The sequence below is a fragment of the Leptonychotes weddellii genome, chromosome 4, assembly GCF_054177405.1.
Source record: "Leptonychotes weddellii isolate Sample4059 chromosome 4, ASM5417740v2, whole genome shotgun sequence".
Taxonomy (NCBI): Eukaryota; Metazoa; Chordata; class Mammalia; order Carnivora; family Phocidae; genus Leptonychotes; species Leptonychotes weddellii.
In genome coordinates, this window is record NC_138372.1 from 19,749,306 (window position 1) to 19,771,399 (window position 22,094).

A 22,094-nucleotide genomic window follows, 5' to 3' on the forward strand; every position below is an offset into this window, starting at 1 on the left:
GTGCCAGCCTGCTCCTTACAGTTCAGGTCCTTCTCTCATCTATGGTGTGTGTAGTTTTTGCTTTGGAGTCATTTCTGCCTGGGTTTGAAATCCTTACTCAATGCATTACTAAGCTATCTTGGCCAACAAACCTCTTGAGCCTCAATTTCCTCAGATCAGTCAAATGGGAGCATAACGCATACCTCACCAGATTGTGGTCAGAGTTACATGAGATAATACATATATCCTGGACTACTGTTGGAGCCCAGTAAATGGTAGTATCTGTGCCTCCCTGAGCTTTCCTTCCTTGGAGACTGGGGCACAAAAGCTCATCAAATTGAGAATATCAGTATCCTTTGCTTTTCCTTTTAACAAAATCACTAAGTTTGTAAGTGAAGTCATGAGAATGATTTAGTGGCTCCCTTGAAGATTCTAAGGGATTATTCTACAGAGGAGAGTCACTCATATTTATTCATTCAAAAATATTTGCTGAGGACCCACTACATGCTAATGGAGGATACAAAGACAATTAGACACTGTCTCAAAGGAGCTCTGGCGCAGCCTGGTGCAGCCAAAAGAAGATATGGTATGACCTTGACATGAAGCTTTACCTTTTTTGAGCTCAAATTTCCTCACTTTGCAAAAGTGATCGGTAATATCTTCCATTTTGAGTTAGAAGGAAGGGGTAAGACACACAGAGATGATAACAAGGCTGCATCAAATTTGGAGATCAGTGGTATAAAGAGGTAGAAACAATGTGTTGAGGACTGGAGGAGTGGAAGAGATTATTTTCAGCTGAGCTGAAAAAGCAACCCTTTCTGTAGGAAGTGGCATTTTGAAGGCTTCATTCAGGCCACAAACATGCATGAAAGCATTGAATGCTGGGTAGGATTTCTGTGGGCAGAGATTTGCAGAGAGAGCTACTGGAAGAAAGGTTTGAAGGCCAAACAAGAAACATGGATGTGGCAGGTGATAAGACTGGAAAGGTAGACTGAGGTAGATCTTGGCAGATATAAATGTCAATCTACAGGTTTGACCTTTATTTTGTAGCTGATGAAATACCAGTAAAACTTTCTGATCTAAATATTGACATTACAGGGGTGCCTGGGTGGCTCAGTCAGTTGAGTGTCTGATGCTTGATTTCGGCTCAGGTCATGATCCCAGGGTTCTGAGATCAAGCCCTGTGTCAGGCTTCGCACTCAGCGAGGAATCTGCTGGAGATTCTCTCTCCCACTCCCTCTGCTACTCCTCTCTCTCAAATCAATAAATAAATCTTTAAACATTGATATTACAAAGTAGATTTTAAAAATGAAATCTGGGGGCGCCTGGGTGGCTCAGTTGGTTGGGTGTCTGACTCTCGATTTCAGCTCAGGTCATGATCTCAGGGTTGTGGGGCCAAACCCCACATCAGGCTCCACACTCAGCAAAGAGTCTGCTTGAGATTCTCTCTCTCTCTCCCTCTGCCTCTGCCCCCCTCCCCGCCCCGCTCGTGCTCTCTCTCTCAAAATAAATAAATAAAATCTTCAAAACAATGAAATCTGAATCTGACATATGCTAATTTAGAGGGGGATTCAATTCAAAGAAAGATTCAGTCACCAAGGGCATATGATTGGCAGGACACCCTTGGTGGCCTAGGGCAGAGACAAAGATGTCAAGACATGGACCCTGCCCTCAAGGAGCTTATAATCAAGAGGGTCAGATAAGACATGTACACAGAAAATTACAATACAAAGTAGAGTGGGATAGGTGTGATAATAGAGCCCCAGCCCAAGTGCCTTTGTTGCCCAGCAGAGGGTGAAATTCATTTCCCTCTTCCAAGAGCTGGAGGCAGGAGACCAAATCAGAGGGTCATCCTTGGAATGGTAAGTCTCAGAAAGTCTCAGAGGGAAATTTGGAGGTCATCTAGCCCACCCAGGATTCTCTATCCAGAGGAAACAGTGACTTTTAGATGGAAACAAAACGTGAAGGTCTAAAGAAAAACTGACGGAAGAGACTGTGGGAAGGGAACAGGAGGTGAATTCACTTTGAGGTGCTGAGGTGCTGGTGGAAGCAACTTACTCCCAAATGGAACACTGAAGCCCAGGAAATGGATGAGATCAGGGAGGGCCAGAGTGTCTGGAGAGAGGAGGGATAAAAACAGAAACTGGGGAACACCCACGTTCCAGGGAGTCAGAGAAGGAGTGGCCAGAGAGAGAGATGTGAGAAAAGACCCAGGAGAACACCTTGTCTCAAAGTTTCTAGAAAGGGAGTGGCAGGGCTGGAAGATAGGACTGGAGGAGGCCCCAAGGAAGCAAAAGAGAGGAAACTGCAGCATAGGGATTGTTCCTTGGCGTTGCCAAGGACCTTTCGATGAATGGCTTTTCCAGGGACTCCACATTTAAGATGGATTCCCCATGCCTGGTACATTTTAAGGTGGAGCTCTCCCGGAGGCCAGGGGGACAGGGCTGTGCCCTCTAATCTTCAAATATCTGGGGTTCAGCTCTGTAATTAGCACGAGCTCTCCTAACCCTAACCAGTCCCTGCAGGAACTGAAAAGCTGAAGAACGTACTTGGGAGGGATTTCACACCCGGCTCTCCGGCCCAGCCCGGTGAAGTCCCGTTTCATCACGCAGCCCTAATGACTCTCTTGGCTGTCACTCTAGGCTGATACTGCCAACAATCTGACTAAACCCTTTTGCAAAAGTTTGCAGCATTCATCCGGGGCTGACTACAGCTCCCAGAGTTCCAGGGCGCTTCCCGGTGCCGATTGGCCGAGCAGTCGGCTCCAGGGGGCGGTGTCGCCCCCGCCTCCCCGGGAAACAGGCACCTGATTGGCTGCGGCGCGGGGCTTTTGTGTCCCCGCCCTCCCCCGGGGACCGCAGCAGGCTGAGTGGCGCTGCTGGTGTCAGAGCCCGGCGAGCGCTGGCAGTTCCGCGGCGGGGATGCTGAAGAGGGCTGGGTTGGCGAGCAGCCGTGGCCACTGCGGACTTCCGAGGCACTCCGGGCCGTGAAAACCCCTGGGCCGCGGCCAATCCCAGGCTCCTGAGGCCATTCACCGTTCCAGAAGCCGGCCGAGGGGAGAGTCCAGCGGAGGAGCGGCTGTTCGCGGGTTCTGGGCTTTCGGAGCGTTCTGGAACCCCGAGAGACACCCCGGGGCTGTAGAACCTCCCCAGCGGCCCCCAATCCCGGCTTCCTGTGTGCGTCCGTCCCAAACCCCCTGGGGTGCACGGGTCGCCGGCGAGCAGTGGCCGGATCCTGGCACACACCATGATCGTTGCAGACTCCGAGTGCCGCGCAGAGCTGAAGGGCTACCTGCCGTTCGCCCCGGGCGGTGGCGGCGGCGGCCCCGGGGCCGGAGAGGTAAGCAGCGGCCGAGCGACGCCGCTCTTCCCTTGAGCCCCGAGCTGCGGCCGAGCTTCGGGCTATCCCGAGCTGAGTCTGTGCGCACCCCCCACCCCTCCACAACGCCCGGGGCTCGGGGAGGGGGGAGTGGAGCGCGTAACCTAGGAATGGGGTTGCATCAACTGGCTGTCTCGGCCCTCTCCGCCCCCTCCCCCTCCCCCCGGGGCTGTGGAACCTTCTCTGGCTCCCTCGGACTCCTGGCCAATGAGAGGGGGGCCTTCTCGAGATTATCTTGGGTTTGGGCTCTTGACCGGAGAATCTTCAAGTCCAGGCAAATCCCGGCCGCTGCGGCCCGACCACTCCTCCTCCCCGCCCCCTTCCGCAGATTCCCTTCCTCTAGGCTGGGGCTCGCGGGCGGAGGACTCTTTCTAGGATACGTCCCCATTCCAATCTCCCAGTGCGGGGATTGAGGCACCCGGGACTTGCCAGTGAAGGTCGACCTCGTCCCCCGCCCACACCTGCACCCCCGATTTGGAGCGGGGGAGCGCGGGCGTTCCGGCGCCTTGGCTGGCTGCAGGGTACGCGGCGGCCGAAGCTGGGTGAAAAGAGGAGAAACCCTGGACGGGGCTCCCGAAGGCAAGCGCGGATTAGGATGCGCCCTACTAAGTGGTCTGAGGTCGCAGAAGTTTGTTTCGCAGGGACTCTGCAGTAAAGCTAGGAATGGGCTGGGCCTAGTCTGACACACCTCCTGCCTCCTCCCCACTCCCATCACCACCACCACCACAACCACCACCGACAAAATGAACATCTTATCATTTCTCAAGCACCTACTAGATGCTGGTCTCCGGGTTTTGCCTTTTCTGAGTCCTTAGTACTAAACTAGCAAAATAGGAGCTACACTATAGCCCCATTTCCCAGAATGAGGAAATTGAGGCCTAGGAGGGGCTGTGGAGAGACTTCCTTACTGGCCCGACCAAGTAGCTCATTCTTTGGCCTGGGCATCTCTAGGAATCCCTAGTGTGCTTGGCACTACAGAGTTTTGTTTGTTTTAGTTTCCAGGCCTGGAGCATGGTGCAAGTGTCTTGCTGGGCCTGGGAGTGCGACAAGTGCTAGTCCTAAACTGTGTGACCCTGGGAAAATCGCTGCCCTTCTCTGAGCCCCTTGGTTTCTAGGGGTCCTACCTCCAGCGGTGGATGGTTTGTGTCCTGGGTTTTCTGTGAGCTTGTTTACCCTCCCCCCATCATGGTTTAAGAACCCCAGGTGGCAGAATGAAACCCACTCCTGTCATTTCTCTGCTGAGTGGCTTTAACCAGGTCACTTAGAGTCCATTTCTTTCTGGTGGGGGTTAGGGGGAGTCGTATTATTATTGAGAACACATATACCAGCCCTCCCATTCACTCGCTGTGTGACCTTGGCCAAGTGATCATTTCTCCCGTCTGCAATTTCTTCCCATGGAGATTTGATAGTATCTCTCAGGATTGCTGGGAGAAATGACAGAATACAAGCGAAGGCTAAAGCACAGCGCCTGGAACATAGTAACTGAGTCAGAGATGCTGGGTATCATTAGAATGTGGTCATTTCCCTTTCCCCAGAGTGTGTCACAATGGGGTGCCTGAACCTGTCCCTCTTGCCTGAGGTGAGAGTTGGCCCATCCCTCTCTGGGAAGTGGCTTGGGGAGAAGTAGTGCCCCAGGTGGTCTGGGCAGACTCTAAGGGAGTGGCCTCTAGGTGGAAGCCACTTGTCAGCAGCAAGGGAAAGATGGTGATATCTGAACCCTTTCCACATACTCTTCTCTCTCAAGAAAAAGAGGACCTTGGGAAGATGTCTGCTTTAAGCAGAATCCTTAGAAGACAGTAGGGCGCTGAACTTACAGAGCCTGATGCCCAAGGGGACACCCAAATGTACAAGCCCCTCAACTCCCATCACTTCACCACATGCCCTTAACCTAGAGGGGTCAAGGCCTACAGACTCTAGGACTTCACTCTAGGACTGGTAGTATGTATTTAGAGCCCTCTTGGGCTCTAGCATCACTTCCTCAAACATAACTTCCTCAGGGAAGCTTTCCCTCCCCCACCTGAAAAGTCCCTTGTGCATACCCTCTTTCAGTCCCTCTTCTCAGTGGCTGGGGCTTTAATCCCAATGATAGTGTAACAGTCATGTGATCTGCATGTTGCGTGTCTCCTTTGCTAGACTAGAAACATTCTGTAGGTCACATCCCCAGCACTGTTCTTAGCACCTAAGAAGTGCTCCTAACTCTTTGCCCCTTGTTGGCTTAACTGACCCTTGTGACCTGTGCGTGCTTCGAAGCCAGATCTGAGCTCTGCAGTCTGGAGCGGGACTCAGAAAGAGCCTCAGTGAGTGGTCTCTGAAGAAGGAACAATAAGCCCTATTTCCCTCAGGGTAGTTGTGAGAAAGCAGCCAGATCATATGTGTAAAGCACTTAGCCCCGTGCCCAGCCCATGGCACCACTCATACCCCCCCTCCCTCCAAGGCTGGAGATAAGAGGCTGCTTGGGCCACGCATCTCCCTCTCCTGTGTAAACTCAGGCAGGTATGTAAGTTCTGCAGACAGCTGCCCGTGGAGTGGGGTATGGGGAGTCTCTGCCCCTTCCCGGCTGGCAGAGTGACTTCGTAGGTGTGTGTAGCTGAGTCCTGGGGGGTTGCAGGCTCTGGATAGGATACCCAGAATAAAGACTGGGGCTACTCCGAGAGGCTGATGTGGGTGGTGGACAGAACCCTTGGAAGCCAAACGGAACTGAGCTCACATCTCAGGCTGGCCACTTGTCGGCTGGTGCTTAAACTTTGGAATCTTAATCCTTCCTTGGATGCAACATAGAGACCCCTACCCCCAGCCCCAAACTGATGAAGAGTAGATGGAACCTGTGTGCAAATGCCTGAGCTAATATAAAAAATAACATTTAGCAAGTGTTTAAATTAGGCTCCAGGCACTGAGCTTGAGGGGTGATTATCCTCTTTTTACAACTTGCCTGAAGCCCTCCCCGCTCAGTGGCCACTGAGAGGGCCCTCTGACTTCAGTGTTACTGGGGGAACAGCTCTAGCTCTAGATCCAGTGTGTGCCCTCCAAGTAAGGAAAAACACAGTATGCAGGTGCCGTGTCTGGGAGCAGTGAATCTCAGGGAACGGGGGCAAGGAGGAGGAGCTCCTGGTGAACCCCAGGTGAACCCCAGGTGCAAAGCCTGACTTGACCTCGCTGAAACTCAATCATCATCTGTAAAATGGGAGTCCTAGGAGTAGTAGTAGATCCTACCTATAAGTGCAGCGAAATGCCTAGCTGATGGTAATCAGTGGTGCTACCTACCATTGTTATTATGACTTCCTACCCCAGGAAATAGGGGAGGGCTGATTTGGAGGTATCATCCCTTGGCAGCGGGACCCTGCCCTGTCTGCTTCTCCTATAGTTCTGGGTGTCAGGGTCAGAGATGCTTTCAGGGTATTGGAGCTCTGGATTGGAATCTACGTGGTCTTGCCTTCGGGATTTTGTGTTTTCTGTTCCCTTTGGCTGGAATGCTGGTCCCCTAGATCTTTACGGGCCCTGCTGCCTTCTCATCAACTCTTCTAGATGTTTGATATTTAGATATCAACACAAAGGTTACCTCCCCAGTAGCTTTCCTTGTCTCCTCAGACTAATATATGGTGCACCCCCACCCCATCATACACTCTCGTCACTCTATTTCATTTACTTTATACAATCTGTGCTTTGAAACCCTATTCATCATCTGTCATTCTCCTTTAGATCATAAATTCTGTGAAGGCTGAGGCTGTCTTTTCACTCCTGTTCTCTAGCTGCCTGCGTTGTAGTCATCAAAAATATTTGTTGAATGAGCAAATTAATTCAGTTTCCACCTGGAAAGCACTTAGCACAGTGCCTTATACTTGAGAAAATGATCAATAAAGGGTGTGAAACAGTGGCCCTCCACCTTGGCTGTAAATTATGCTGGGCCCCACCCAATTAAACTAGAATTGCTGGAGGTGGGACCTTGGCATTGGCATCTTTTTAAAAGCTTTTCAAAGGGGCTTTGTACTGCTCCAGCTGAAAAGCCCTTGTTTGAAATTACACCGAGTTAATGATCGCTGACTGCTGACTTTTATTAAGTGCTTCTGGTGATAGAGGTACTGAGGTAAAGGCTGTAGGGCATTATCTCATTAAATCCTCATGACTGCCCAGTGAGAGTGGGTACTATTATCCCCATTATTTGATAGGGAAACTGAGGCTCCCGTAACTAGCAGATAATAGGTGGTGGAGTTGTCACATGAGCCCAGGTATTCTGGGCCAAGAGCTCGTATCTTTTAAATGTACTCTATAATTATCGTGGCTGTCACCATCACCATCATCTTCACGACTGAAAATGGTGGGTCCAGATTTACCACCTAAAGACCCACAGGTATCAGTTCCTTGCCTTGACAGGTCTTGGGGCAAATTTTAGAGTAAGAAGGGGTTCCCAAGGCTGTTCCCTGTACCTCCCCAGCACCCTGGGGGGGCCCTCCAGGCCCCCCTCCCCCAACCCTCTCCCCCCTCCCCAGGCTATGGTTTTCTATCTGTCCTCAGGTCCCCTGAGGGAGAGGCCCAGATTGTGGAGTCAGCAGTCCTTATCTCCTACTAGACAGAGCTGTTAGGCTTTTTTTCTTTGGTGAGGGAGGAGGGAAGCTGAAAGAGTACTTAGAGATTGCTGGGATTTCTGTGCTGGACTTGGACCGGCCTGGCCTGGTAACTTCCAGAAGTGTGGGCTGAAAGGGGCCTAAGCAATTAGCCCAGCTACCTTCTTTGTCCAAGATTAAGGCCCAGAGAGTCTAGGTCACTTTCTCAAAGTCACACAGCAAGTTAGTAGCAGAATTGGTACTCGGACCTGGGACGTCCAGATCCCATATGTTCTTTTTTGTGTGGTCTTTGAGAGTCCCAGAGTTCTGCCTCCCTCAGGGGTCTTTGGCCATCTGAGAAGGAAGGTTCAATTACAATCTTTAGTCCCTGGAACCCTAGGGATTGATACTCAGTCTGGTTTCCAATGAGGAGGGGAGAGTTAGGGGGATGCTGTCTCTGTCCAGTGAGGGCATGACTCTGGTTTGGGTAAGCTGTTTCCAAGGCCAGTACTGAGAGCCCCCTCCCAGGTACCAAAACAAATGAATAAATAAAACATCCTCTCTGAACCCCACCTCTCAGACTAGGAGCAGATTTAGTGAGTACATGACTGATGGTTTCCGAAGAGGCTCCTCCAAAACATGGCATCAGAATAGTGGCTTCTGTCAGCCTTCCCTCCACTCTGCTCTGCTTTCTCTGCTTTCTTGATTCACAGGTTGGTGTGAGTGACCTGGCCCTGCTCTCCACAAAATGTGATCTGGCACAGGACAATTACAACACAATGTTTTCAGAAGCAAAAGCACCAGGAATTGTAGGGTCACAGCTGAGGGTCAGAAGAAGGTTCCCAGACCCTGGAAGACGATGAGTTAGTTTTGTAAAAGGAGTGACCAGTGGGAGAACAGTAGGGCTGGACCACTGATTTGCCTGGAAGGCTATGGGAGCTAGAGGCGGGGTTTTAAGCCAGTTGATCAGATTTGCACTTGAGAAAATTTCATTTGGCTGCAGAAATTTGCCCTCCTAGAAGCCACCAGGGTCATGGACTCACTGCATGTGCTTCTAGTTCTAGAGGTGTAGTTCAGGGAGGATGGTTTCCTTATTCATTTGTTTTGTTAATCTAGGAGAGGATCGGTAGGAGAGGACAGAGTAGGGGAGGGAGGGAGACCATTGGTGAGGCTGTGGGTGGCGGTCCAGACAAGAGATGGTTATAGTCTGTGAGGTGGTGGTGGTGGGAGAGATGAAGAAGTGACAAGTGGAGAGCAGTTGAGGCCGTATCATAGAAATCTAAGGTACTTGCTAACCTGGCTGCAGGATGCAAATGAGGGGGTTTCTTGTATGGGATCTCCAGGGCTGCTAAAATGGTGGCCTCCTAGAGAGGTGTGCACCATGGTGGCTGTGTATTTCCCTTCCCCATGCCCCTGGGGTTCCTGGGTCCCTGCCCAGTTCCTGAAGAACTCAGCCTGTGGGGTGAGCCCTCTTTCTTGCTTACCCTTTCTCCACCTGCCAACAGGTGTATATCTCCCACCTGACTCCTCCATGCGGGGTGTACCAAAAGGGTGGTTTTAAAAAAAATTTTTTTTTTTTTTTAAGATTTTATTTATTTATTTGACAGAGAGAGACACAGCGAGAGAGGGAACACAAGCAGGCGGAGTGGGAGAGGGAGAAGCAGGCTTCCCGCAGAGCAGGGAGCCCAATGTGGGGCTCGATCCCAGGACTCTGGGATCATGACCTGAGCCGAAGGCAGACACTTAACGACTGAGCCACCCAGACGCCCCAAAAGGGTGGTTTTAAAAGCTCAGTGCGGCCCATTGGGTAGAAGGAGAAAGCTGGAGAGATAACTATACTCCTAGTCCTCCCTTTTACCTCCAATAACCATGATGTGTTTCCTTCTAGGAGCAGAGGGAAAGCCGGGTTCGGCGAGGCCCTCGAGGGCCCAGTGCCTTCATCCCGGTCGAGGAGGTAAGCTTGGAAGGGGTTAGGAATTCTTGGTCCCTGGGAAGAAAGGACATGGGACATTGTGTGGATGGGGGTCTTTTCCTGTCTCTTGAAATAGCAGCTTCAGGTTCCTGACTCATTTAACCCACAAACAGCTCTGTGAAGCATGCATATCAACCCCACGTTGCTGGGAAGAAACAGGCTCAAAGAGATAAAGTGATGACACAGCCAAGTAATGAACAAATTTTTGGTTCCCAGAACAAGGCCTGTTCTTCTTTAAGAAGAGAGAACTATCTTGGGCGCCCGGGTGGCTCAGTTGGTTAAGCGACTGCCTTTGGCTCAGGTCATGATCCCGGAGTCCCTGGATGGAGTCCCGCATCGGGCTCCCTGCTCGGCGGGGAGTCTGCTTCTCCCTCTGACCCTCCCCCACTCATGTGCGCTCTCTCTCTCTCTCTCTCATTCTCGCTCTCTCAAATAAATAAATAAATCTTTAAAAAAAAAAAGAAGAGAGAACTACCTGTATTAACTGCTCTTCCTTGACTATACATATATGACATTTTTTTTCAACTTCAAAAGTAATATTCATTATAAGAAAATTCTTAATGTCTCAGCTCGAGTCTCCTGTAAGCTCACCTCCCACAGAGGTAATCACTGTTGCTTAACCGTTTATCACTGTTTCTTGGACTTTCTGTCGTATGAACCAAGGTCATAGTTTACGACATTTGGGGGAGGGGGTTGTTGTCATATTCTTTATTTTTGGCACTTAATACAAGAGATATCATTCATCCACTGAGTCAGATCATTCATTCATTTATTTAACAGACATCGACTGAATGATTAATCTATGTCAGGCACTGTTGTAGGTGCTGGGATACAGCAGAGAACAAGACAGACACAAATCCTTGCCATCGCGGAGCTGACATTCGAGCGTGGGTTTGGTGGAGGTGGGGATACCTTCAAAATCCATGCGCAGAAAGATTTTAAAATAATAGATTCCTCCTATTTCTTTGGCCTTCAGTGAACAAAAACAAATGTTTTGTCGTCCTGTTTGCTCTCCTAAATGTGTAGCCAAGTAGTTAATGAGCTGTTAACAAATGTCTAACCTACCCCCCCTCCCCCAGTTCCTTCTCCACCCTTTGTAAATGGAAAGCAAACAACCACCTGCTGATTATTTATATCTAGCCCGGAATTTTCAACTCAAGTATTGTTCTTGTATTTTATTTTTTCATTTGTAAATAAGCGGTCCTCTTTTATAATGAAGGAAATAAATAGGCTTTGGTGCTAATCTGATTTTGAATCCACGTTCTGTCACTTGCCAGATCTGTAATCTTGAGCGAGGAAATCACGTAATGAATTCTCTTTTCCTCCCCTATTTTCCCTTTTTTGGACATGGTGGTCATTTTTAGTTTCTTGGCTATTACAGTCCCAACGCAATCAATACGTCGGTCTCTTTGGCATGGCGTGCAGGACGGGAACCCACCCTCTCACCTTTGCTTGGCAGGTCCTTCAGGAGGGCGCAGAGAGCCTGGAGCAGCACCTGCGGCTGGAGGCACTGATGTCCTCGGGCCGGGTGGACAACCTGGCGGTGGTGATGGGCCTCCACCCTGACTACCTTAGCTGCTTTTGGCGCCTGCACTACCTCCTGCTGCACACGGATGGGCCCCTGGCCAGCTCCTGGCGCCATTACATTGCCATCATGGTGAGCCTGTCTGAGCCCAACTCTTGTAGGGTTGGCCACATGGGGGAAGTTGGTCTTTAGATCTCTTTGTTGGGTGCTTCCTGAATTCATTTCTTTTTTTTTTTTTTAAAGATTTTATTTATTTATTTGACAGAGAGAGAGAGACCGCGAAAGAGGGAACACAAGCAGGGGGAGTGGGAGAGGGAGAAGCAGGCTTCCCACAGAGCAGGAAGCCCGATGCGGGGCTCGATCCCAGGACCCTGGGACCATGACCTGAGCCGAAGGCAGACGCTTAACGACTGAGCCACCCAGGTGCACCCTGAATTCATTTCATAGGCCAGGAGGAGAGGCCGCCCAGAGCAGAGGAAAGCCCTAACTTTATCTGATCATCCACAGAATTTTGGATTCTGAAGAGAAGCTTTTTTTTTTTTTAATTAAGTAGGCTCCACACCCAGGATGGAGCCCAATGCGGGGCTTGAACTCACGACCCTGAGATAGATCAAGACCTGAACTGATATCAAGAGTTGGATGCTTAATCAGCTGAGCCACCCAGGCGCCCCAGAGAGGCATTTTTAGTCAGAATCAGGAAACTGAGGCACAAAAGAGTCAGGTGACCTGCCTAAGGAGGACAGCAAACTAGCGGAGCTGGGTTAGGACCTAAGTGTCCTGCCTCCCTGGCAACAGTGAGGCCTGCGATTTCTCCGTCCGTGGGGCATCCGCCCTGAACAAGGCTCTGTCCACCCCCTCCACAGGCTGCCGCCCGCCACCAGTGTTCCTACCTGGTGGGTTCCCACATGGCTGAGTTTCTGCAGACTGGCGGTGACCCAGAGTGGCTGCTTGGTCTCCATCGGGCCCCGGAGAAGCTCCGCAAGCTCAGTGAGATCAACAAGCTGCTGGCACACCGGCCGTGGCTCATCACCAAGGAGCACATCCAGGTGCCAAGGGCAGAGAGGCACAGGGAGCACAGGGGCTGGGCTGGGGCATGTCAGGCAATCAGCCCAGGGCCAGGCACTGAGCAAGTCTGGCCTTCTTTCCTCTCTAGGCCTTGCTGAAGACGGGCGAGCACAGCTGGTCTCTGGCCGAGCTCATCCAGGCCCTGGTCCTGCTCACCCACTGCCACTCACTGGCCTCCTTCGTGTTTGGCTGTGGCATCCTCCCTGAGGGGGACTCGGAGGGCAGCCCTGCCCCCCAGGCACCTTCACCCCCCAGTGAGCAGAGTAGCCCCCCCAGCAGGGACCCAATGAACCACTCTGGGGTAAGTCATGGGCCTGGGTCTTGTGGAGAGAGGAAGCAAGCATGGCCTCTGGTCCTTGGATGGAAGCCAGGGCTTCCCTATCTCACACTGAGAGGCCTCAGAAAAGTTAGTTGACTTTGAGATTCAGTTTGCTCATCTGTGAAATGAGGCTGAAAACCCCTACTTCATAGTGGTTGTGAGGATTAAATGAAATAACCGCGTGGTGGGCTCTTCAGCATGTTGCGTCATAGGCTTAAGGTCTCCTGGGTATTAGCACTTTACAAAGTTTGCCTCTTACTCTATAAGGTGGTCTTGTTTGTTTTAATATAAAATTATAGATACTTTAACAATCCCTTTCCTGTGAGAGAGGTTGATGCTCAGAGAAGACATGCCTGTCCCATAGCTTCTTAAACTTCGTTTTGGAAAACACAGACCATGCGAGCTGCCCACAGCACAGAGACTGCCTCAGGAGCAGTAGGCCTTTGCAATCACTCGGGAAGGCCTGGCTTGTGGGAAGGATGTGTGGAGTTTCCTGGGGCCGAGGAGTAAACCATCACCGCTGGGTCCCTCCTCCAGGGCTTTGAGGCTGCCCGGGACGTGGAAGCTTTGATGGAACGCATGAGGCAGCTGCAGGAGAGCCTGTTACGGGATGAGGGAGCGTCCCAGGAGGAGATGGAGAGCCGCTTTGAGCTGGAGAAGTCAGAGAGCCTTCTGGTGACTCCCTCAGGTACAGGCCCATAGGCATCCAGGGTCCAGGGACTGCCCCCTTCCTACACCATCTCTACTGGGGAGAAGGCATCTCCGTGCACGGCGCCTCTTGTATTTTGGAGGCAGCCATGTCTCAACCACTTCTTTTTTTTTTTAATTTTATTTATTTATTTGACAGAGAGAGACACAGCGAGAGAGGGAACACAAGCAGGGGAAGTGGGAGAGGGGGAAGCAGGCTTCCCGTGGAGCAGGGAGCCCGATGCGGGGCTCGACCCCAGGACTCTGGGATCATGACCTGAGCCAAAGGCAGACGCTTAACGACTGAGCCACCCAGGCGCCCCGTCTCAACCACTTCTAAGAGGTTCCGAGCATGGGCTTTAGGGTCAGACCTGGGTTTGAATCGTGACCTGTCAGCCCTTCTGGCAATGCGACCCCTGATTACTTCCTATCTCAGGGCATCCGTCTCCTCCCATGTGAAGGATTGGTTTGTGGGGTAAATGGGACAATGGAAGCAAAGCTCTTAGCACAGAATAAGTGGCTCCATAAAGGACTACTGTTGTTAGGGTTGCTAATATTACCGGGGGCCTTATCCCCCAAGTCCATGGGCCTGCCTCATCTCCCCCCAGCCACCTATTGATTAATCAGGAGTAGATGCCCTATACTCCGTGCCTTGGCCTCACGGTGGCCTCTTTCTGACATCCTTAGCTGACATCCTGGAGACCTCTCCACACCCAGACATGCTATGCTTTGTGGAGGACCCCACTTTTGGATATGAGGACTTCACCCGGCGAGGGGCTGAAGCGCCCCCCACCTTCCGTGCCCAGGTAGGCTCTCCAGACTATTCTTGGCATTGCTCTGGGTTTACAGACAAGCAGGGGGTGGATGGTTTGAGTGGTTAGAGAGTCGGGCACCTTCTCCCTCAAGATTCCACGAGGGAAATGGGAGACCCTAGATCATAACAGGACCCATCTGTGCCCTAAGCTCAGGGGATCCTGATCACAGGGAGAAAATCACCAAGGTGCATTCTCCTTGGCTTCTTCGGCCCCAGCCAAGCAGCAGGTTAGATTTGTGGGGCTGGAAAGACACACTATGGAGAGCAAAGTTGTACGCCAGAGGATGGGGTCCCTATGGCCAGACGTGGGCCCCGAAGATTCTACTCTCTGACGCCTTCCCACGTTTCTCAGGATTATACCTGGGAAGACCATGGCTATTCACTGATCCAGCGGCTTTACCCTGAGGGTGGGCAGCTGCTGGATGAAAAGTTCCAGGCAGCCTGTAGCCTTACCTACAACACCATGGCCATGCACAGTGGAGTAGACACCTCCGTGCTCCGCAGGGCCATCTGGAACTACATCCACTGTGTCTTCGGTATCAGGTGAGTACAGCCCCTCTTCCAGTGCGTATGTGCACCAGTCCTCAGTCTGAGCTCATAGCTGTTTCCTCTTCTATTTCATTTTTTCTTTTCCCTTCTTCCTGCCTATACTATTTTTTTTTTTTAAAGATTTTATTTATTTGACAGTGAGAGATACAGCGAGAGAGGGAACACAAGCAGGGGGAGTGGGAGAGGGAGAAGCAGGCTTCCCGCCGAGCAGGGAGCCCGCTGCGGGGCTCGATCCCAGGACCCTGGGATCATGACCTGAGCTGAAGGCAGACGCCCAACGACTGAGCCACCCAGGCGCCCCTATACTATTTTTCAAAGCAAATTCATTTTGTTGCTGATTATAAAAGATAATAGATGTGCTGCTGTTTAACCCTTGTAAATGAAACTCTTTACTCCTACCCCCTAGAGATAACTGTGGAGATACCTACAGAGAGAAAGAGAGAGAGGAAAAGAGAGTATGTATTTCCATTCCAAGTAGGAGTTCTTCTCTTAAATAAATAAGGACAACATAAATGCCCATCGGTGGGAGACTTTAAATAACGTTAAATCCACTCAGTGAAAAAATATACAGCTATTACAAATTATAATAATGGTCTCTTTATATTGCTATAAGAAAGTGTTCAAAATGTGTTGAGAAAAAAGAAAGCTGGTTACCAACCGGGATCTTCCTTTTGTTCCCCCCTTTTTTTTGCTAAAAATGTGTGCATGCATGGAAAATGTGTGGAAGGCTACACACTAAAATGTTAATTTATAATGGTTATCTCTGGATAGTGTGTGATAATTACATTTTCGTCTTGTTACCTAAGTATTTCCTGATTTTTTTAAGTAGATTTTTTAAATTAATGGAAGCATGCTTGATATATTCTACAACTTGCTTTTTTTCACCTAATAATCTATTGTGATCTGCCTTCCTTGTCAGTATGACTAGATCTTTTATGCTTTTTTTAAATTTAAGATTTTATTTATTTATTTTAGAGAGGGAGTAAACAAGACAGAGAGCACAAGGAGGGGGAGGGCAGGGGCAAAGAAAGAAGTAGGTTCCCTGCTGAGCAGGGAGCCCAATGTGGGACTCGATCCCAGGACCCCAGGATCATGACCTGAGCCGAAGGCAGATGCTTAACTAACTGAACCACCCAGACGCCCCTCTTTTATGCTTTTTAACCACTGCATGGTGTTCCGTTATGGATGTAATCTAATTCAACCACTTCCCAATAGTTGGGTGTGTAGATAGTTCGTAGTTTTTCACTATTAAAAACACCATGTGCACTGACTAGCCTTACACTAAGTCCTTGTAGATGAGCCGCAGGTGTGAAATTACTTGTCAAGAATATACACAGACCAATTTTTTAAAAATTTTTTTAATTTTTATTTTTTTTTAATTTATTTTTTAGAGGGCAGGGAAGGGCAGAGAGAGAACCTTAAGCAGCCTCCATGCCCAACGTAAGCCCAATCTGGGGTTCAATCCCACAACCCTGAGATCATGACCTGAGCCAAAATCAAGAGTTGGAGGCTTAAGTGACTGAGCTGCCAAGGCGCCCCCCCCCATTTATTTATTTATTTATTTATTTATTTTATTATTATTTTTTAAGATTTTATTTATTTGTGTGAGAGAGAATGAGAGACAGAGAGCATGAGAGGGAGGAGGGTCAGAGGGAGAAGGAGACTCCCCACCGAGCAGGGAGCCCGATGTGGGACTCGATCCCGGGACTCCAGGATCATGACCTGAGCCAAAGGCAGTCGCCCAACCAACTGAGCCACCCAGGAGCCCTATTTATTTATATTTATATAAATATATATATTTATATTTATATATTTTTTAATTTATTTTTTTAAGTAGGCTCCATACCCAGGGTGGAGCCCAATGCAGGGCTTGAACCCACAACCCTGAGATCAAGAGGTGAGCTGAGATCAAGAGTCGGACACTTAACTGACTGAGCCATCCAGGTGCCCCCAGACCAATTTTTTTTTTTTATTTGAATAAATCTCACTCTGATAACATTGTGGGAAAGTCAAAGATTTAAGGAACCAAAAAAACCTTTCTCCAAATCAGCTACTTCACAACCACATCCACATTCTTTCTCCATTGCTTTTCTTCTTTCTAATGTAGTTGCTTTTGTGTAGTTGGAGTTATAATGGTTATTACATTTTTAAAAATGTATGTGTGGGGGTGCCTGGGTGGCTCAGTTGTTAAATATCTGCCTTTTGCTCAGGTCATGATCTCAGGGTCTTGGGATTGAGCCCCGCATCGGGCTCCCTGCTCTGCGGGAAGCCTGCTTCTCCCTCCCCGACTCCCCCTGCTTGTGTTCCCTCTCTCACTCTGTCTCTCTCTGTCAAATAAATAAATAAAATCTTAAAAAAAAAAGTATGTTTGATGTTTCTAAAGAGAAACAGCTAGATTTATAGTAAATTTAGGAAACAGGAATAACAGAAAGAAGAAAATAAAGATATCTGTGATCCCGTCTGCTCTTATTATTGTCAAGTATTTCTCTCCTTTTTTGCTCACACAAATAACCAAAAAAGACAATTTTACAAACACAAGATTTTCTCCCTCCTCATTTCACTTATTTTACTCATTTAATCAAATGTGCACATATTTTAATGAACATGTGATCTGGCTTTTCTCATTCAATGGTTTACTCCAAGCATCCAAAAAAAAAAAAAAAAATCCCAAATTTTTAGAAAGGTCCATGTTCCCTGTAGAAAATGCATGTTTCTGTATTACTGGCTGTAAATTCTATTTCACTGAGTGGATTCGGTTGTGCTTAATTGGGCATCCTCTTGCAGGTCATTGATAGTTTCCCAGTCCCAGGGGGCTGGAGGAGGGACAGGCATCCTAGAGTGTGGCCCAGGCTGCTTCTGCCCAGCTCCCAGATCCAGGCCCCCTGTTCTCCAACATGGTCCTCGCTCCGGTGCCTTTGTCTACTGAGTCTGTCCTCTGGTTTTCAACCAGTCTTCCCCATCCACACCAATCTGTGATGATTCACTGGCTCACTGGACTGGAGAGTGACAAAGTGGCTTCTAGACCTGTCACCAACTTGCTCTTTGACTTTGAGCAAGTTAATTGCCTTCTCCAGGCCTTAGTTTGCCCATCCGTGAAATGAGTGGTACTCACTTTTTCCCTTTCTCTCTTCCTTTTCCATGGCCTTTACTATAATGAATATGACCTTGGAGCTGGGCAGAGCTGGGTTTGAATTCCATTCCCAGGACAAGTGATTTCACTTCTCTGAATCTCCCTTTCAACTATAAAATAATGGGGCTGATGAAAGCGGTGTATTATGTGTAATAGTTCTGTAGACAGCATATCTAGTACTTCTGAGGATCCATGAGTACTTGTCCACACAGCACATGGCTGGTACTCAATACAGCATGCTCATTCTCTGCATTCTTTGGAGTGGTCCCTGGCCAATCTAGTGGCCTGCGATGTATGACATCAGCTATTTTTCTAAGAGGAACCAAGCTCCTACTTGCTTCCTACTTTCTGCTTTTTCTTGCCACACTCTGTTCCTCCTTCTGTAGGGTGGGGGTAGGGGAGAGGAGTCACTTGGAGAGTGATGCTGTCGGGGCCTTCCCATCCAGATATGATGACTATGACTATGGGGAGGTGAACCAGCTCCTGGAACGGAACCTCAAGGTCTATATCAAGACGGTGGCCTGCTATCCTGAGAAGACCACGCGAAGAATGTACAACCTCTTCTGGAGGCACTTCCGCCACTCAGAGAAGGTATAGCCCTTGGGGGAGGAGGGGGTCAGGACCCAGTGTGGTATCCCAGACTGAGTCTTCTGCCGCTTGGGACACTTGGGTGTACCATCCTGGGTTCAAATCCTACTCCACTGTGTGATTTCCGACTCCGTTTACTCACCTGTAAAATGGGAGTGTGCCTCACAGGGTCCTCAGCAGGCAGCCAGAAGGACCTGGGTTCAAATCCAAACACGATCACTCAGCATGGTGACCTTGGGCAAGTCACTTTGCCCCCTGAGCTTGTTACCTTTACAATGAGAGCAAACACTGCCTGCATTCAAGGTTGCCGGGAGGGTGAAATGAGAACATGAGTGCCCAGGGTCAGCTCTTGTTTTTAGTTTTGTGAGATAAAGAGATTAGTCAGGAACTAATGGGTTTGAAATTTCCTGAGCTGCCATTGCACCGAAGGGCTCAGGGCCTTAGGAACGGTCAGGGCGTCTGTATGGGAGAGAAGGATGAGGCGAGTGGTCCGGGAATCTGGCGGTCTGGGAAGGATGGGGATGGCCAGGAGTGACATCAGTCGCCAACAGGTCCTTATCTGTGCCCCAGGTCCACGTGAACTTGCTGCTTCTGGAGGCCCGCATGCAGGCCGCCCTGCTCTACGCCCTCCGCGCCATCACCCGCTATATGACCTGACTGCGAGCAGGATCTAGGCCCGGAGCAGCTGCCCCTGGGGGCATCCTCCTCCCTGCAAGGACTTCTCTGTCTGGAGACAGACCCCGATCCCTTTCTGTCCCAGGCCCTCCCAGCCCGCTCCGGAGGTGGGCTTGTGTGTGACGTGCAGCCCCTGAGCCGTACCCTCCTTTTCTCTCACTGGAATGGACAGGATCATTGCACTGACTCTGGGATCTCAGTTCTGCCCCTGGGAGCTGGAAGAGGACTAGCAGATCCCCAGGGACCGTGCCCTCCTTCCTGCCCCTGACCCCAGAGGCAGAGGGCACAGGATGGGAAATGAGCTGAGCTCAGATTCATGTGCCAGCAGGCTGGGCCGCAGGCATCACCAGGACTGGGCCTTCCTGGACTGGGAAGTCCCTGGCTGGCCGCGAAGGAGAGGGGCAGGGACCTCCAGGGACTGACACTCCAAGCAGCTTTGCCTTTCCTCCTCCTCCCTCGCTCCCAGATCTCACTACCTTCCCCCATCAGTGTGAAAGTCCGTGTCACAGCTGGTCTGTGTGTTCTGCTCCCCGAAAGCCTGTTCTGTCAGGCAGCCCGAAGGCCCCTTTGCCCTGGTTGCCCTAATCCTGGTTTAGCTCCTTTGACGTCCCCTTCACCCTCTTACCCATTTCTCCCCTGCCTGGTGGGGAGAGGCCTCAGAAGAGATACCAAGCACATCAAAGAAGTAGATTATTCCTAGAGAGTTTGGGGTGTCTGTGGGTCCCCTTGCCTTCTGAAGAGGAGGGAGTATTACCAGTTCTCTGTATTTTGGTTCTTTATGGGGGAGGTTCTTCAGGGCCTCACCTCAATAGCCACAGTCAATGCCTGAGGGGAGGACAGGGAGAAGTCTGTTCTCCCCGGAGCTGCTCCAGCCCTGCAGAGGCCAGCACCCCACTCTCCTATCTCCCACGGCGCCGCCACACACCTTTCCCATCAAGTGAGCCTTTCTGGGTGGCTTCAGAGACAGGGGCTCGGGGAGAGTCAGGAGACCCCAGGGTTCTTGTTTGGGTTGTGCCCAAACTGGCCAGGTGACCATGGCTACTTGCCCAACCTCTTCGACCTCCACACAGATAGTTGCGGACTGGGGGCTGAGACTTTCTGTGATGCCTCAGTCTACTCCCGGCCTCTCAGGCCAACCTGCCAGCAACAAACTGCACATCTTGCAGAATCTCAAAGGCCTGTAGGGATAGCCCAGCTTTGCAGGCCGTCTCTCCTCTGCCGCCTTCCTAGGACACCCCCCACCCCCGTTTCCATCCCCCCCCCTTCGATTTTAGGTGGATTGCTTGGAGGCAGAAGCAGCCAAGGACCCATCCCAGGCACTTTCTGTAGCAAATAAGCTGTGAATGATGATGTCCCTTGCCCTTCTTCTGACAGTATGTGTCCCCTCTGACCAGTTTGGAGGTGACTGAAGAAAGGCAGGGGTCATGCTGCTGCTGCTTCTGACCCTGTTCTCTGGAGAGGGGCAGGAGAGGAGCCTGGTCAGCGTGCCACATTTCACACCCGTGCAGGCATGGGGAAGCGACGGGCACCCCTGCGGGCCTCAGAGCCCTCCCTGCGATGAAGCTGGGCAGGAGGGAAGAGGCCCCAGCATTGGGGTTTGGATTCTAGAAGGGACATGATGACCCTGTAAATGTCCCCCCGGGGTGGGTAGGGAGGGGGATTTAGTGTTCCAAGTGCAGAAATCTTTGGCTTTGCTACAAATTCTGTATGATGAAAAATAAAAGTTCACTGAGGTTTTGTTTTGTACTTCTTGTTAATGGGCTGTTTTTCCATTTGCAAGGGTCATGGTTCATCTCTAAGCATCAGCAGCGAGCTGTGGTTGCATCACGGACCTGACCTGCTGCCCCCTCCCCTGCTGGGCACTTGGCGTCCAGTGACCGCAGGATGGGGAGTGGTTGGCATTAAAGTCTATTCTGTCCCTTGGGTGCCCGGCCCTGCCACCCATCTGTGGCTGGCCTGGCATTGTGGAAGAATAGTGGCCATGTTATTTTTCTCACTAAGCCTTGCGCTGGGTATTTGGAGGCCATTTTTCTGAATTTACAAGAGAATTTAGACCCAGGGGTAAAGTGACATTGCTGAGGCCACACAGGTGGAGCCGGGATTCCAACCAGGGTCCCCCTGACCCCGAGGCCTCAGCATTTCACCCTGTTGCTTTTCCCACTATGGGGCTCCCCCTGTCACAGAGGGAGGCTTTTGAGAATCTCTGGGAAGCCCCTGTGTCCCCTGCCCATCCACATTATGCTTCCGGGCTTCTCATCACTTCTCCAGCACCAAGAAGACAGAACCAGCTCAAAAGGGTTAGCTGTGACCTCCACATTGTACCAGCACCATTTAGTAGCTGTGTGATCTTGGTCAAGCTTCTTAGCTTCTCTGGGCACTGGGAACTCTAGTAAGCATATCAGGGAAACCACATTATGACTAAGAACCAAGACCTCTTCTGTTGGCTTCCCACTTCTTCTAAACACTGCTGTCATAAAATGAAAACTGGGTCTCCTCCAGGAAGCCTCCACTGATTAACTCCACATTCCCTTTCCCTTTACCCTTTTCATTTTTGTGGCGTTCTATCTACTTGATCTTCCTTCTAACGTCACTTGAGAAGGTGTGAGAGAACAAAACAGATTGGAATAGAAAACTTGGATTCTGGTCCTGACTTAGCCACTTACTATCCCTGGGTTGGGGGGAGGGTTGATTAATTTCACTGACCCTCAAGTTTCCTCTGCCATAAAAACAGAGACAAGGGACGCCTGGGTGGCTCAGTCGTTAGGCGGCTGCCTTCGGCTCAGGTCATGATCCCAGGGTCCTGGGATCGAGTCCCACATCGGGCTCCTTGCTCGGTGAGGAGCCTGCTTCTCCCTCTCCCTCTGCTGCTCCCCCT

General features: G+C 50.4%; 1 protein-coding gene across 2 annotated transcripts; it reads left to right on the forward strand.

Moving 5' to 3' along the window:
- The first annotated feature begins 2,844 nt into the window (after window positions 1-2,844).
- SESN2 (sestrin 2) lies at window positions 2,845-20,965 on the forward strand. 2 transcript variants are annotated; one of them, XM_006739879.3, is made up of 10 exons: window positions 2,846-3,318; window positions 9,784-9,849; window positions 11,327-11,524; window positions 12,256-12,438; window positions 12,546-12,758; window positions 13,314-13,464; window positions 14,151-14,269; window positions 14,630-14,820; window positions 18,403-18,547; window positions 19,115-20,965. In XM_006739879.3, exons 1-10 carry the CDS (start codon window positions 3,226-3,228, stop codon window positions 19,199-19,201), a joined length of 1,446 nt encoding a protein of 481 aa, XP_006739942.1. In that variant the 5' UTR covers window positions 2,846-3,225; the 3' UTR covers window positions 19,202-20,965. The 2 variants fall into 2 exon arrangements, with proteins under 2 accessions (XP_030890981.1, XP_006739942.1); XM_031035121.2 differs by lacking the exon at window positions 12,546-12,758 and having other exon boundaries at window positions 2,845-3,318.
- The last annotated feature ends 1,129 nt before the right edge of the window (window positions 20,966-22,094 follow it).